Below are 12890 nucleotides of genomic sequence, written 5' to 3'. Positions count from 1 at the left end.
TCCTAAATCAAGACTAAGCTGTGATGACAGCGTCGTGTCAGTCTGGCATGTAAATAGCAGCCTTCGGTCTCCCGAATTAGTTCCTTAGGCAAGTGCACAAAAGGCACGGGGAGAACCTGCGCCTTACCCCGCGTCCAGGTGCCTGGCCACATGGAAACCTGCTGGATCTACCGAAACAGCAGCTTGCCAGCAGGGGCACGTGGCTGGCAGCACTGCTTTAGATGTGCCCTTACCGGGACCGTGAGGCATCCGACGTTTATGTGCTGCCAGGCTTGGCTTGGTAATTAGGGAAACGAAGCATCCACAAGCACCGAAACAAAAGAAGAGGCTGGGAATCGTCTTCATTTTGCAGTAGGCAGAATTTCTGCGTTCAGCAGTGTACAAGCGATTGCTAAACAGGTCCTCACTACGTCCGCCTGCAATTCAGGGCCAGGCGCTTATTATGCAAACAGGTTACCTTTGTGGAGGCATCGCCAGGGCGAATTTAAGCCCGTCCTGTTTGGTTCCTCCTGTCGGACTCTGACGGGCCGGTAAATGTTCATGGTGTTGTAGAGGACCGCCGAGCTGTCGGGCGCGTAGTGCGGCTGGTAGTAGTTGGGCTGGACGGCCGGCTGGGCCGGGGGGGAAGGCGTGAAGGAGACAAAGCTGTGGAAAGAATTCACCCTGTGCAGCGGTGACTGCGGGGCCAGGTTGCTGCTGAAGATGAGAGTTCGTGGGGTTTGCTGGTTCTGGTGGTTGCTGCCGGTGGAGAGGCTGCTCAGGGGGTCTGAGAGGGTGTTGGCGCTGCCCTCGTTGCTGTCGGGGAGGCTGCGCTGGGGAGCCCAGCTGGTGCGGAAGAGGAAGGGCATGGTGCGTGGCGGAGACTTGGGGCCCCTGACGGGTTTGGACAGGGCGTAAAGGTGCCGGAACTCCTCGTCAAACAGCTCCACTACTTGCCCGGTGAACTTGGAGAGGAGATTGCGGTGCACCTGGCCGCACAGCCACGTGAAGCTGGAGGGAGAGACAAGGCGAGGTTAGCGTTAACTCCAGCCGGTGGGGACAGGAGATCCAACACGGGACGGAGATGTCCCGGTTGGCTTTCGGGTCAGTTCACATCAGCGCCTCGCTCTTTGACTTGGATCGAGCTTTGTTATTGCAGCTGCTTCTAAAAACCTTCAAGAACCCTTGCGAAGTTATATAAGCTCCTGAAGGGAGTGGTGGAAACCATCAGCCACGTCCATGGCAGGACTCAGTGCCAAGTCCTTCAGGAGCCTGTGGCTGTTTGTGGGAAGGAGCTTAGCCCCCTGGTTCAGCTGTCCCTCAGTGCTTAAATTCATGTCCTGCCATGTCTCTCCTGCAGATACATCAGCTGTATCTCACCACGCCACTTTGTAGATCTCAAAACTGGTGTTAGAAAGACTGGTGAGAAACAAGCACCCTTCGTCAGCTTTCCTTCTGCTGTGCCTCTGTCTGCGTTGGTCAAGAGAAGCTCATAAAAACCCAACCTCCCTGTCACCCCCCCCCCCGCCAAAACAAACCTCATTTGGGGTTAGGCAAAAGCTCATTTTCTTCACAGCAGAGGGAATGAAATTAGCAATATTTTCTACAGCCTTTATGAAAATAAAAATAAAAAAGGCTTTGCTGTAAGGTAAGGGAGAAGCACCACAACAATTTTTATTCCTGGAGACCGGAGGCTCACCTTGGAACACTTCGTGGCTTCTAAATGATTTTTCTCTTATGCACTACCCTAATCCACTTGGCAAACATAAAGTTGTGCTCTCTTACAAAGCCTCAAGCCAGCTTGACTGTGCTGTGCAGGCTGCCCTGTGTGAGCAGCAGCTGCATTCATAACACGAGCACAGCTGAGAGCACGAGATGGTAATTGCTCCCCAAGCTGACCGGGGCTCGAGCTGGGCAGCAGATTTTGTGGTCCAGAGTTAGGTTTGAACTCGAGGTTATTCAGTGTTGGCAAGAGCCTGCCCTGGATATTCCTGTAGGACCTTATTAGCTACGCTGGATTTGCACGAGGATTGCCAGCAGGCAGCTTTGGCTGTAGGTGTGAGCACTTTCAATCCCGGTCTTGTCAAAACTGACAAAACTGTGTGAAACTCGGAGGGACTGACAGCCTCAGCTGACGCTAACAGAATAAAGACTCACTTTGTACCTGCCAGTTCAAGGTGTTCTAAAGAGGGCTAGGTTTTGGCACGCGTTGTTGCTGTACTGTTGATTCAGGAGCAAGAGGAGGGGTGAAATAATCCCTGCTCAGTGCCACTGGGCACCTGACCATTTCTGACTGAGCATGAAAACGTACAGTATGTTACTAAACCCCGGGTACTTCTCCTCCACCTCATGCAAATCATTCTCAGTTTTGGCAAAACCTTAGGAGCGGAGATAAACTGCCCAGCAAGCGAACTCCCCCTGCTTTGGTAACATCTGCTGTGCTGGCAGGGCATTGCCTTCACTCGCTAAAAAGCGCTCTCCAAACCTTTGCGTGTCCTTGATCTAACCGTGAGGGAGGCTACGAACCTGGAAAGAATATGAATTGAGAGGGTCAGCAGTAAAACGAGGCGAAACCTGCGTTATTTCAGACAGATGTTCGTGGCTGTGCGCTGCTTCCAGCCCTGGTGCTCTCTGCCTGAAGGGCGAGAGCCAGCTTCTGGTGTGCTCATTTTGCCTCCTTTAGGAGCACTGAGTTATATTACCTAACCAGATTTCATTCAAATTAAAAATATGAAGAACTAGGGGTCCCTTTAATGGGAGGGGGTAGATTAAGACAGAGGCAGCATAAAGAAATATTTCATCCTAACCCCACGCCACAGAAACAGGCAATAAAGATTGAGACAAAAACTAAATCTTCAGACATTTATTGATGCCTGCAGTCATGCAGACGCACAGCTGGAGCTGCTGCTTCTTCAGGAGCTTCTCCACTCCAGCCTGTCACATGTGGCAGAGCCAAGCACATCACACTGACCAAAGCAAGGGCTTTTTAATGGCTTTTTAAAAACCACTCTGGAGCAGGAGATCCCACAGGCTCTGTGGTGGTTCCTTTGCCTCTCACAAATCACCAAATTCAGGCCTCTTTGTTGTCTGTTAGGCTAACATAGTTTGTTCCCAGACACTTTGGCTGGAACCAGCAAGCTGTGGTCCCTCTTTATTTCCTCACCTCTACTTTATTTCCTCACCCTGCTCCCCTCGTTGCTGTTATAAAGCCATGCAGAGCACAGCACTAAGGTGAAATATATTGTATTGGTTTTAAGATCCTTTGTATTAATTTTAAGATTTATTTAAACATGACTTCCAGCAAATGCATTGCAAAAAAAGTGTGTTTTACTCCCTTAACATCATTCTGTTTACGCCTGCAGAGGTTGGTGAGTAAGATTTGGCAACAATAGAAATTTTTCAAATGAATAAAGGGAGCGCTAGCAAGCCTGTGGAAATGCCATGCACTGATAGCCAGGTACAAGCTGTATGAATCTCCAGGCTGCTGCTGAGCACGCTGAAGTTAAATAGTGTGTAGATTTGTTCCTCACCACCCACTCTGCTTGCTTGCTGGATATGGGATTAGGTAGTTTAGCAAGGCTCTTGGATTTACAAGATAATGCAACAGCAGTAGAGAATGACAGAAGTGACTCTGCACAGGACTTTGTTTGTTTTTTGTTTTTTTTTTTTCTTCTTTAGGATTGAAATCCTAAATCCTAATTTCTTTAGGATTGAAAAGAGAAGCCAAAAGGAAGCTTCTTGGCTAAAGAAAATCTGTCTCGTTCTGTCCCTCTTCTCCCACACATCGACTTCTGCTCTCTCTGTGAATCTGCTGTTGCTTTTCCAAATGTCTTTGGTGAGGGATTGAAAGAAAACTGAAAGAACAATAAAACCATGGCAGCCAATAAAAACAAACAAACAAACAAAAAAAACAAACAAACAAACAAAAAAAAACAACAGTGTTCACTCGTTTTTGTCTGATGGTTCATTTAGAAACAGTGAAAAAGTGGATGCCTGTGTCAGAAGACAGCTGAGTTCTCACAGCCTTCCCCAGCCCCGCATATTCACCTCTATCTTTGTTATTATAGTTGCATAATCTTCCTGGTGGCACAGTTTTATCAGACTAGAAGCATTTAAGCCTCCAAATCATAAACCTGGATTAAGAAAAACAATCTCCTCCTTTTAATTATTTAATCACATCTGTAATCATTTTCCCTTGTCTTTTTGTATCTGAGTTTCTAGGATACGCTTCAGTCATTTGTGAAGCTTACCTACGTAGCCATGAGGCTTAGGAACTTTATTTATTTGATGCAAGCTCACAGTCTCATGAAATTCCCTGACCTGAGGATCTCAGCTCTTAATTAAAAGCCCAATTGTTGAGATGCTACATCCTGTACCTGAAATAATTACAGAAGCACAAAAGTGGAGAGTTGCAGATGCAGCTTGTAAAAAAAAAAAAAAAAAAAAAAGTACAACAGCCACCTAGATACACACTTCCTATCTGTTAGGGAAACACAAGACAAAGGAGTAAGTCTCTGAAGTATTTCTGCTTTCCCTTTAATCACTAAACTTGTCAAATAGAGAACAAATCCTCAGATAAGCTGAGCTGCATTAAGGGATCCCAAGGGATGGAAATGTATCGTGTCTCATGATCACAGCATCTGAGGACCCAAACAATAAGGAAAGTGTAATGCTACGACACACACGTCTCTAGTTCTGCTCCAGGGCTGCACTGGCAAAGCTGTTTTAATTAGTTTCGGAACATTTAAATTAAATACCACACTCGGTAAAGAAGTAACACGGGCTTTTAAGCAAGAGATTTGGATTATTGAAAAACGGCATGTATATGAAAGCAGAAAGGTGTTTTTTTGTTGTTCAAAAAAACCTGTTCACCCATACCACAATTTCCACGGCACTTTTTTTGTGAGGTAATATCAAAAATAATAAACGGGCACCCAGATATGAACTGCAATGGCTTATCTCACCTGTAAGATCCAGAGAGCACGTATCTCCAGTCAGAGATAAGAAATTTTTCTTGTATTTGTCCTGAAAATTTTCTGCCTGATTTGGCACAGTAAACCTCTCCAGTAACGCTGCGGACTGAGATATTCTAGTAAAGAAAAAGAAAAGTTGTATGAGCAGAGTGAGTTACATGTTTTGTCTTTTTTTTTTTTTTTTAATTGAAAGTCAGAAGGAAAGAGCCCTTTTCCTCTGTTGCCTTTAGCACTTCCCTCGTTTCTGTTACAATTTCTTTATGGATTCTAAAGTTATATTTGAAGGTTTGGGGACAGGGAAACTTTCTGACCAGATACAAGACTACGTCTTTCAATAGGAATATAAACCTGCATGGAAATCTGTGCAGGGGAAGCTGCAGTGTACAAGAACAGATGCTGCCCCTCATGAAATGAGTACCAGAGACGTGTCCTTCGCTCCGAGTAGCCTGTTATCTCCCCTGACATCCCAGTGACATGTTTCACGCTGTCACTGGCACAACCTCTGCTTTTCTAATCCACCCGGGCCTGCAAGGACATGCATGCTGCGCTGCTGGTGAGGCCCAGATGAGCTGTTAATGCAGGATCAGGTGCAAGCACACGTGTGAATGGAGGAAAAGGTCCATTTGGCCGTGATATGCTTCTGAGCTGGCACAGCTCAGCTGCTCCTTGTACCTCAGCAAGCTCAATTAAAGCCACGTCAGGTGCCCAGAGCTGACTCCACTGCCTCCGTGCACGCTATGCAGAATGAAGGCCTCGGTAAATGAGTGGCATTGAGGGTGCAGCTCGTTTTTGAAAACCCGTGAATCGGAGCAGCACGTGTACAATAAACAGCTACGGAGTGGGGGTGTACAGACATACAGACACCGTAATGAGAACGTTTTATTAATTTGGGCTTCCTGGTACGTTTGGTGTGGAATTCAGCTGCTGAAACGCAGGTGTCTGCTGCAGTTAAGATGCCCTCAGGCCTCCTGCCTGCCCTCCAGCTGCTGTTCCAGAAGGCCGCTGTCTCTGCGGTATCAGCCAGCCCCGCGAAGATGTCCCAGGTGCCCTGCAGCACCTCGAGCAACACCTGAGAGGGCTCCTAGGAGGTTGTTTTGAAGGTCAGTTTCCTCCGGCAGGGATGAAGTTGGACTGTGCCAACAGCCAGCTCAATGCGAGGCATCACCTTTAAAGCACAGCCCCAACAGCGTCGTTTTATTGTGTTTCCTATAAACACCCACAGAACCGAGCTGAAACGCTGAGGCTGAGGATCAAGAGCATCAGGGAAAGAAGCAGGGCAATGCCAGCAGAGCCAACCCCGCCCAGACCAGCTGAAGTCAGTGCTTTTGTCACCTCCCTCTGTTAGGGGGCTTCATCTAATGGAAATGCCTCAACATCCTCTAAAATCAGTGGTAAGCTAATTGGTTCGGTAAGATAATCCCACCTCTGGAAGTCTCTTTTGCTGTTTTAGTTAAAAAGTGGAATAACCCCAGTGTAACCGTGCTCCTACCCCAAAGCTCCAAAAGTGGGATGGAGCCGAGAGGCGCAGTACCTTGAAGAGATCCTCAGCGATTTGCAGTTTGTCGCACATCTCAGAGAAGAGGTTTATGTTGCCGTGATCGAGCAGCAGGTAGACGAAGACCATGCGCTTGTTAGCGGCCTCCAGGAGGTCACAGAGAATCTCAGTGTCTGTGAACACGTCCATCACGATAGCGAGCACCTAAGGGAAAAAAAAAAAACAAACAAACAGGAGCATCCGCAGAGTAAATTTACAGAAGTTAGGGTTGCCTGGGAGGTCACTGAAAGGTGCTGGGGTTTTTATTTGTTTTTAAAAAGTTCTAAAAAATGCAAACCTTACAAGATACATGGGGATTTGTCTTTGTTTTTTCCCCCTGAATCAATAAATCAAGGAGAGACATCGCTTCGTTGCTTTATTGTTCTAATAAACCCAACATAACTTTTAAGTTCTTTTAATCATAAACCAGAATGGGACCCAGGAAATGGTAGGCGAGATGTCAGCACCAGGAAGTACATTGAAGCACTGCAACAGCTCCATTTTATTTTTATTTTTTTTATTTTTACACCCAACTTTCACGATTTCTGAGCTCACTGTTCCAATTTAAGCACACATCTATGCCTCCCAGTGCACAAACGGCGGGATGACAAACTTCCACGCTCCTGCTCGTGGTGCCTGCACTCGCAGGACGCCGTGTTCAACCCGGGAAACCAAACCTCACAGTATTTCTGCAGTTCTGTCTTCCTAATTTCGTTCAGCTTCCACCAAATCCTACTCAAAGCCTGTGCCCACGCTTGCCAGTGAGCTTCCCTTCCCTTCCCTTCCCTCCCCGCCCCAAGGAAACCCTACAGGGCCCGGCACGTCCTGCGTGCCGCCATCCTGTCCCAACAAGCTTGTACTTGTGGAGCGGCGAGGATCCCACACCTTCACCCTGCTGCCAAGGCACCGTGCTGCAGAAAAGGCCCTGCCAGTGCTGGGTAATTGCCCAATTACGGCCAATTACGGCCAATATCTTACGTCCACGCTTACTGTTAACACACCTCCGACCGAGACTGCCTTTTCCAAGAGCACAATTCTGCCTCTTCCCATTCAGCCTCCCCGTAGCTCCAGACCATGTCCTGCTTTTTCACCAGTCCTTCCCCAGCTGTGTTTCTGCACGTGCCTTTTACTTGCAGTGCTCAGAGCATTTGCCTTTCACTTTGTGATTTGTGCCTCACAAATGTATTAGGGTCATAGCTCTCCCTGCTCCCTAATCCTTTGCAGTTTGATGTCATCCACAAACGTACTCTTTATTCCATTTTTGATGTTGTTAATGGCTGTATTAAATACCAAGTGTGCCCTTATCAGATACTAATGAATCCAGTCACTGAAAAACTCCTCGAAAAGCAGCTGCCAAACTGATCCTGTCACCACGTGTTACTCCGGTGCCCTCCTGTAACATCAATGAGGAGCCTCAGGAGGTCAGGTGGGCTTACACTGCGTCTCCCACTTTTCCCCTGTGAGTTTTCTCCTCTCACGACGGCAAATGGGACAGGATCAATACATTGGCTGATGCTTATCTTACAATGCCAGAGGTGTTGCTTCTGTTACTGCAGCCTTCTGATGCTGGCAGCTTCAAATGATGGATCTGTGATCCTCCTGAGCTCTTGCAGCCTCTCGAAGAGAAATTGCCAGCGGGCGTTCTTCTCCCAGGCTGCAGCATTCAGCATCATCAGGCCCAGTTCCTGCCCTCGCAGGACGCTGCCACAGCAAAGTCCCTGACTCTAGAGGGCTCCGCAGCCTGTGCTGGGGAGCCGGCACCACACACACCTCTCTTTTCATGTGGCAGCTCTCCAGCCAGCAGAAATTTGAGGTTAGAATTTTTGGAAGTTTGCTCAGCAGAGCTAAAAGCAGTAGGGGTGTGATTATAACACCTAGAGCCACGGTTTCCAAGAAATCCAAAATGTGCACTATTTCCCTCAAAATGCAGCTCCGTTCCTAGCTCTCACTCGGGGCCTCTCGGCCCTCACCTAAAGCGGAGAGTGTAGCAAGTACTTTTCCCTACAGAAGGAAATTCAAGCAAACTGCTTGGTGTGCCCACTGCTCTGACCCTTAAGAAGTCTTTGGGGACTTCATCGTTGCCACTGAAGCCTTGGGACCCCCCAAATTTCCCTTCTAACATAGCACTCACGAGGGTTTTGCTTCTGACCCTTCATCTGTGACACTGCCGATGGAGTCTCAAGTTTACACAACAGCAAAGCTCCCTGCTGATGATTAGCAGAGTCCTGAAATGCCAAATATATTTTTTTTTCCCAAGAAAAGAGCTGAGCTGTCACCACTCTGCCTGAGCACACATCAGAAGAGCTTTCTGACCCCTTCAGCTGTCCATCTGCTGGCTTGCCAGCTGGTGGGCAGCCTCCTTGTCACAGGCACCCCTCCATGCCCCTCATAACTTTTCTGCTATCTGAGGCGTGCTCCACACCTGTCCCACACACCGAGTTAGGCTGTGGGGGCTCTGTATGGAGCCCATGTCACGATTCAGTGACACTGATAACGTGTCAGGGATGAGAAGCCTTTTTCTGAACAATTTCCTTCCTTTGGGGACATCTGGCATGCACCTGCCCTCCTCCTAGGGGCTCCCCTTCACCCACATCTCCCACCAACCCCCCAAAACGATCACTTCTAGCTCTAGCTGGTGGTTTTTTAAGAGCAGGAGGACAGAGAAGTGCAGAGGGGACATGAATTTGCTCTCCGTACCTGAGTGGTCTTGTTGATGTAGCGGCGTATGATGTCTCTGATGTTGCTGTTCTTCTCCGTTTGGAAATACACCGTGGCCGTGGACTTCTCCTTCAGGTAGGGCTTCTCTGCCGTAATCCATGTGTGCAGGAGGGCTGGCTCGCTGCTGTCAGAAATGGTTGGGAAGTAGGTCCCCGACGGCAGAGAGCCGGCGTCGGCCTGCCTCGGCGCGGCCGCCCCGTCCGCGGGGGATTCCTGCGCGTAATACGACTCCCTGGCGTTCTCCTTGATGTACCGAGCCTCCACCGAGGAGAGGAAATCCACCTCGCCTTCTTTGCTCAGCGTCTGGAGGTACGAGTCTGTCCCCCCGTCCAGGAAGGCGTCGGTGGCCAGCCTTATGCTTTCGTTGTGGCTGAAATCTGCTTTCGTCGACTTAAGGGACTGGTTCTTGATGTCCTCCAGCCTCTTTTTTATCTTGCCCATATGTCTGGAGTGGCTCATGGTTCGTTGTCTCAGCAGCCGATCTGCGGGGTAGGCACAGTGCATATGCGCGGCGCAGGGAACGTAATCGTCCTTCAGGTTGGGAGCCTGCATTCTGGCGTAAAATCACCTCGGCTGAATGAATTAACTGCGAATAAAAATAAAGAGATCTTATTACCTCAGGCGAATTCACACTCCCTGATTTTGTTGGTACAATTATCTTCAAAAAAAAGAAGCTTACTTCTCAGGTGGCGGTGTACTTCAGCAACAATCTGTTTCCAGATGGGACACAAGCACAAAGCTGATTAGATTGCTTATCTGAGAGGCACCCACCTCACCCCAAGGGCATGCGGAGGATTCAAGTCCAATTACCAGAGCTGTCCGATTTGGCTGTATTTCCCTTCTCGACGCATCCTGTGAAATGCGAGTGAGGAAAGTATTCAAGCAAAAGCAGGTAGGCTCCCGAGGATTGTTGCACAATCTTCAAAACACCTTGAGGCTTCTCTCTCTTCCCCTAGTATTTGTTACGGAGCAAAAACAAGTCTGGTGTTTAACTGGGACAAAGACATCAGCCCTGTCCATGACTTCGGAACAGCAGAAAGGGTCACAGACTCTCGTCTGTACCTACATGCTGCCAGGCAGGCTTAAAACTAAACTTGAAATTCGTCACTGTGCCCCATTCACAGTATGTTGCTATTACCATAGACGATTCACTCCTGTATTTCTTTAAAGCTTTGTGACTACGCTGCCCTATTAAAAGAAAAATACCCCTTCCCAAACATCCTGAGTATTATGTGGAGGGAGGGTTGTGAGCTGGCCTCAAAATACAAACACTCATCATTTGATTGTGCACATTTAGTGCTGTTTGTTTGGTTTCCTTTTTTTTTTTTTTTTTAAGGCAGCAGCTCCTGGAGTCACGTTGTCACCGTGGCAGCCCGGCTGCTGTGTCATTAGCAGGACGGAGGCGCAGGTTCGCAGCGGGGTGAGAGGCGCAGTGCCTCTGGGAGCCAGGCCGACTGGTATGACTGCACGGGGGGTGAGGTGAGGCAGGGTGTGAAGGCACCGTGCCTGAGGTATGCCATAAATACTTGGGTGCATGCTTTTATGCAGAGGCACGTGTGACACACTTTTATCACGCAGCTCGGCTTTACCATCGGGCTGCATAGCTCTGCGCCACGCCGCATCCGTGCACCAACGTGCCATGGCTCCGGAGGTGGCCATAGGCAGAGCAGACGCAGCAGCCTGGTCTCTGCTGGGCTGCTAAGGGCACACCTGAGCTGGGAAGGAGTCCTGTCCCTCTTACCAACACGCTGTGGAGCACAGGCGTCTTCAGGGCTCTTCAGAGGAGCACAGACCTGTTTTTTCCAGGGTAGATTCCCAGATTCTGTGTCCCCAGAGTCTGTGTCAGATGCCTTATGGAAAAAAAATAAAAGAAAAGAAAGTAATTATATGCTAGCGTGCCACAAGCATACATATTAAAACAGAGAGGAGCTCGAAATGGTTCATATTTTAGACCCAGAGCCATGGAGGGGGGGGAACACGCACCTCAAGAGCCAGAGGAGAGGTGGTGGAGGTGGTGGCCGGAGCGGCACAGCTCGTGCTGTGATTTTGGGAACTGTCCCCTGCCCTCCCCCCGCCCCCGACATCCGCCCGCAGCTGTCAGACGCAGCAAAAAGTCATTAATTATCTAGTGACCTGCTCGGCGCAATTATGCTGAGAACGATGCCTCCTAATTAATGTGACGTGAGAGATCGCGCCCTGCCAACGCCAATCAGGGCCTGGCCGGGCCCAGCAGGGCGGTCACCGGCCCTGCCCAATGTCCTGCCCCCAGCCCAGGCCAACACAGTCACCCTGGGGTCCCACACGGTCACCCCCTTGTCCCACACAGTCACCCTGGGGTCCCACATGGTCACCCTGGGGTCCCACATGGTCACCCCCATATCCCACACAGTCACCTCCATGGTCCCTGCATGGTCCCAGCATGGCCACCTCAGGGATCACACCGTCACTGCACCTCACAGTCATTTTGGGGACACATATGGGCAGTCCAAGGACCCCCCCTGTCACCCCAAGGTCCACTCCTGTCACCCTGGGGAACCGTCAGTGTCACTCTGGGGTCCCAGTGGCAGGCTGAGGTCCCATGGCAGTCACCTCAGGGTCCCACACGGTCATCTTGGGGACCCACACAGTCACCTCAGGGTCTCAGACAGACATCATGGGGCCTGACATGATCACCTAGGGGTCTCACACAGCCACCTTGTGTCCCCACATGGTCACATTGGGGTCCCACTGGTCACCTCAGGGTCCCCCATGGTCACCGAGGGACCCCACACATTCCCTTTAGGGCCCCACACTGGTGACATACACAGCCACCAAATGGGCCCTGGCTGTCACCATCAGGTCCCACATGGCCTCCACAAAGCCCCACAAGCCCTCATTCGGTCACCGGGGGGTCCCCCCCGGCCACCACAGGGTCCCCATGGATCGGCCCCTCCCACCACACCGCCTCCTCAGGACCGCCCTCAACAGCCATAGCGGGGAAGTTGCTTCCAGCCGCCTCGTTAGCGCAGTAGGTAGCGCGTCAGTCTCATAATCTGAAGGTCGTGAGTTCGATCCTCACACGGGGCAAAGGCGGATGGCTTTTTTTTTCCCCTTTTCTTTCTTTCACCAGCGTGACAGGGCTCCTCCCAGCGCTCATGCGGCACCCACAGCTTCTCTGGGCAGCCTCTTCCAGTGCCTCAGCATCCTCTGAGTGAAGAATTTCCTCCTAATGTCTAGTCTAAATCTCCCCTCTTTTAGTTTAAGACCACTCCCAACTTGTCCTATCATCTCTATCAGAGTAGAGAGTCCTTCTTTTTTATAAGCCCTCTTTAAGTACTGAAAGGCTCTAATAAGGTCATCCTGGAGCCTTCTCTTCTCCAGGCTGAACAGCCCCATCTCCCTCAGCCTTTCTCCACAGGGGAGGTGCTCCAGCCCTCTCATCATCCTCGTGGCCCTCCTCTGGACCCGCCCTAACAGCCCCACGTCCTTCTGGTGCTGGGGGCCCCAGCCCAGGACGCAGGGCTCCCTGTGGGGCCTCACAAGAGCAGAGCAGAGGGGCACAATCCCCTCCCTCCCCTGCTGCCACCCCTCTGGTGATGCAGCCCAGGACACAGTTGGCCTCCTGGGCTGCAAGCACGCACTGCTGGCTCGTGTCGAGCCTTTAGTCCACCAGAAATCCCAAGTCCTTCTCTGCAGGGCTACTCCCA

The 12890-nt window shown here is 50.1% G+C and overlaps 1 protein-coding gene across 1 annotated transcript; it reads right to left on the bottom strand.

Annotated features, from left to right (window-relative positions):
• Nucleotides 1-440: 440 nt before the first annotated feature.
• FAM83A (family with sequence similarity 83 member A) lies at nt 441-9756 on the bottom strand (the record flags this gene model as incomplete). The annotated part of the gene is made up of 4 exons (XM_084306628.1): nt 441-990; nt 4944-5068; nt 6484-6651; nt 9184-9756. 4 exons carry the CDS (start codon nt 9754-9756, stop codon nt 441-443), a joined length of 1416 nt encoding a protein of 471 aa, XP_084162754.1.
• Between the last annotated feature and the right edge of the window lie 3134 nt (nt 9757-12890).

Source organism: Netta rufina (genome assembly GCF_964035555.1).
Source record: "Netta rufina genome assembly, chromosome: 2".
In the NCBI taxonomy this organism is placed as follows: Eukaryota; Metazoa; Chordata; class Aves; order Anseriformes; family Anatidae; genus Netta; species Netta rufina.
Note: the sequence above shows the minus strand (reverse complement) of the source record. Positions and strands in the feature narration are given on the sequence as shown.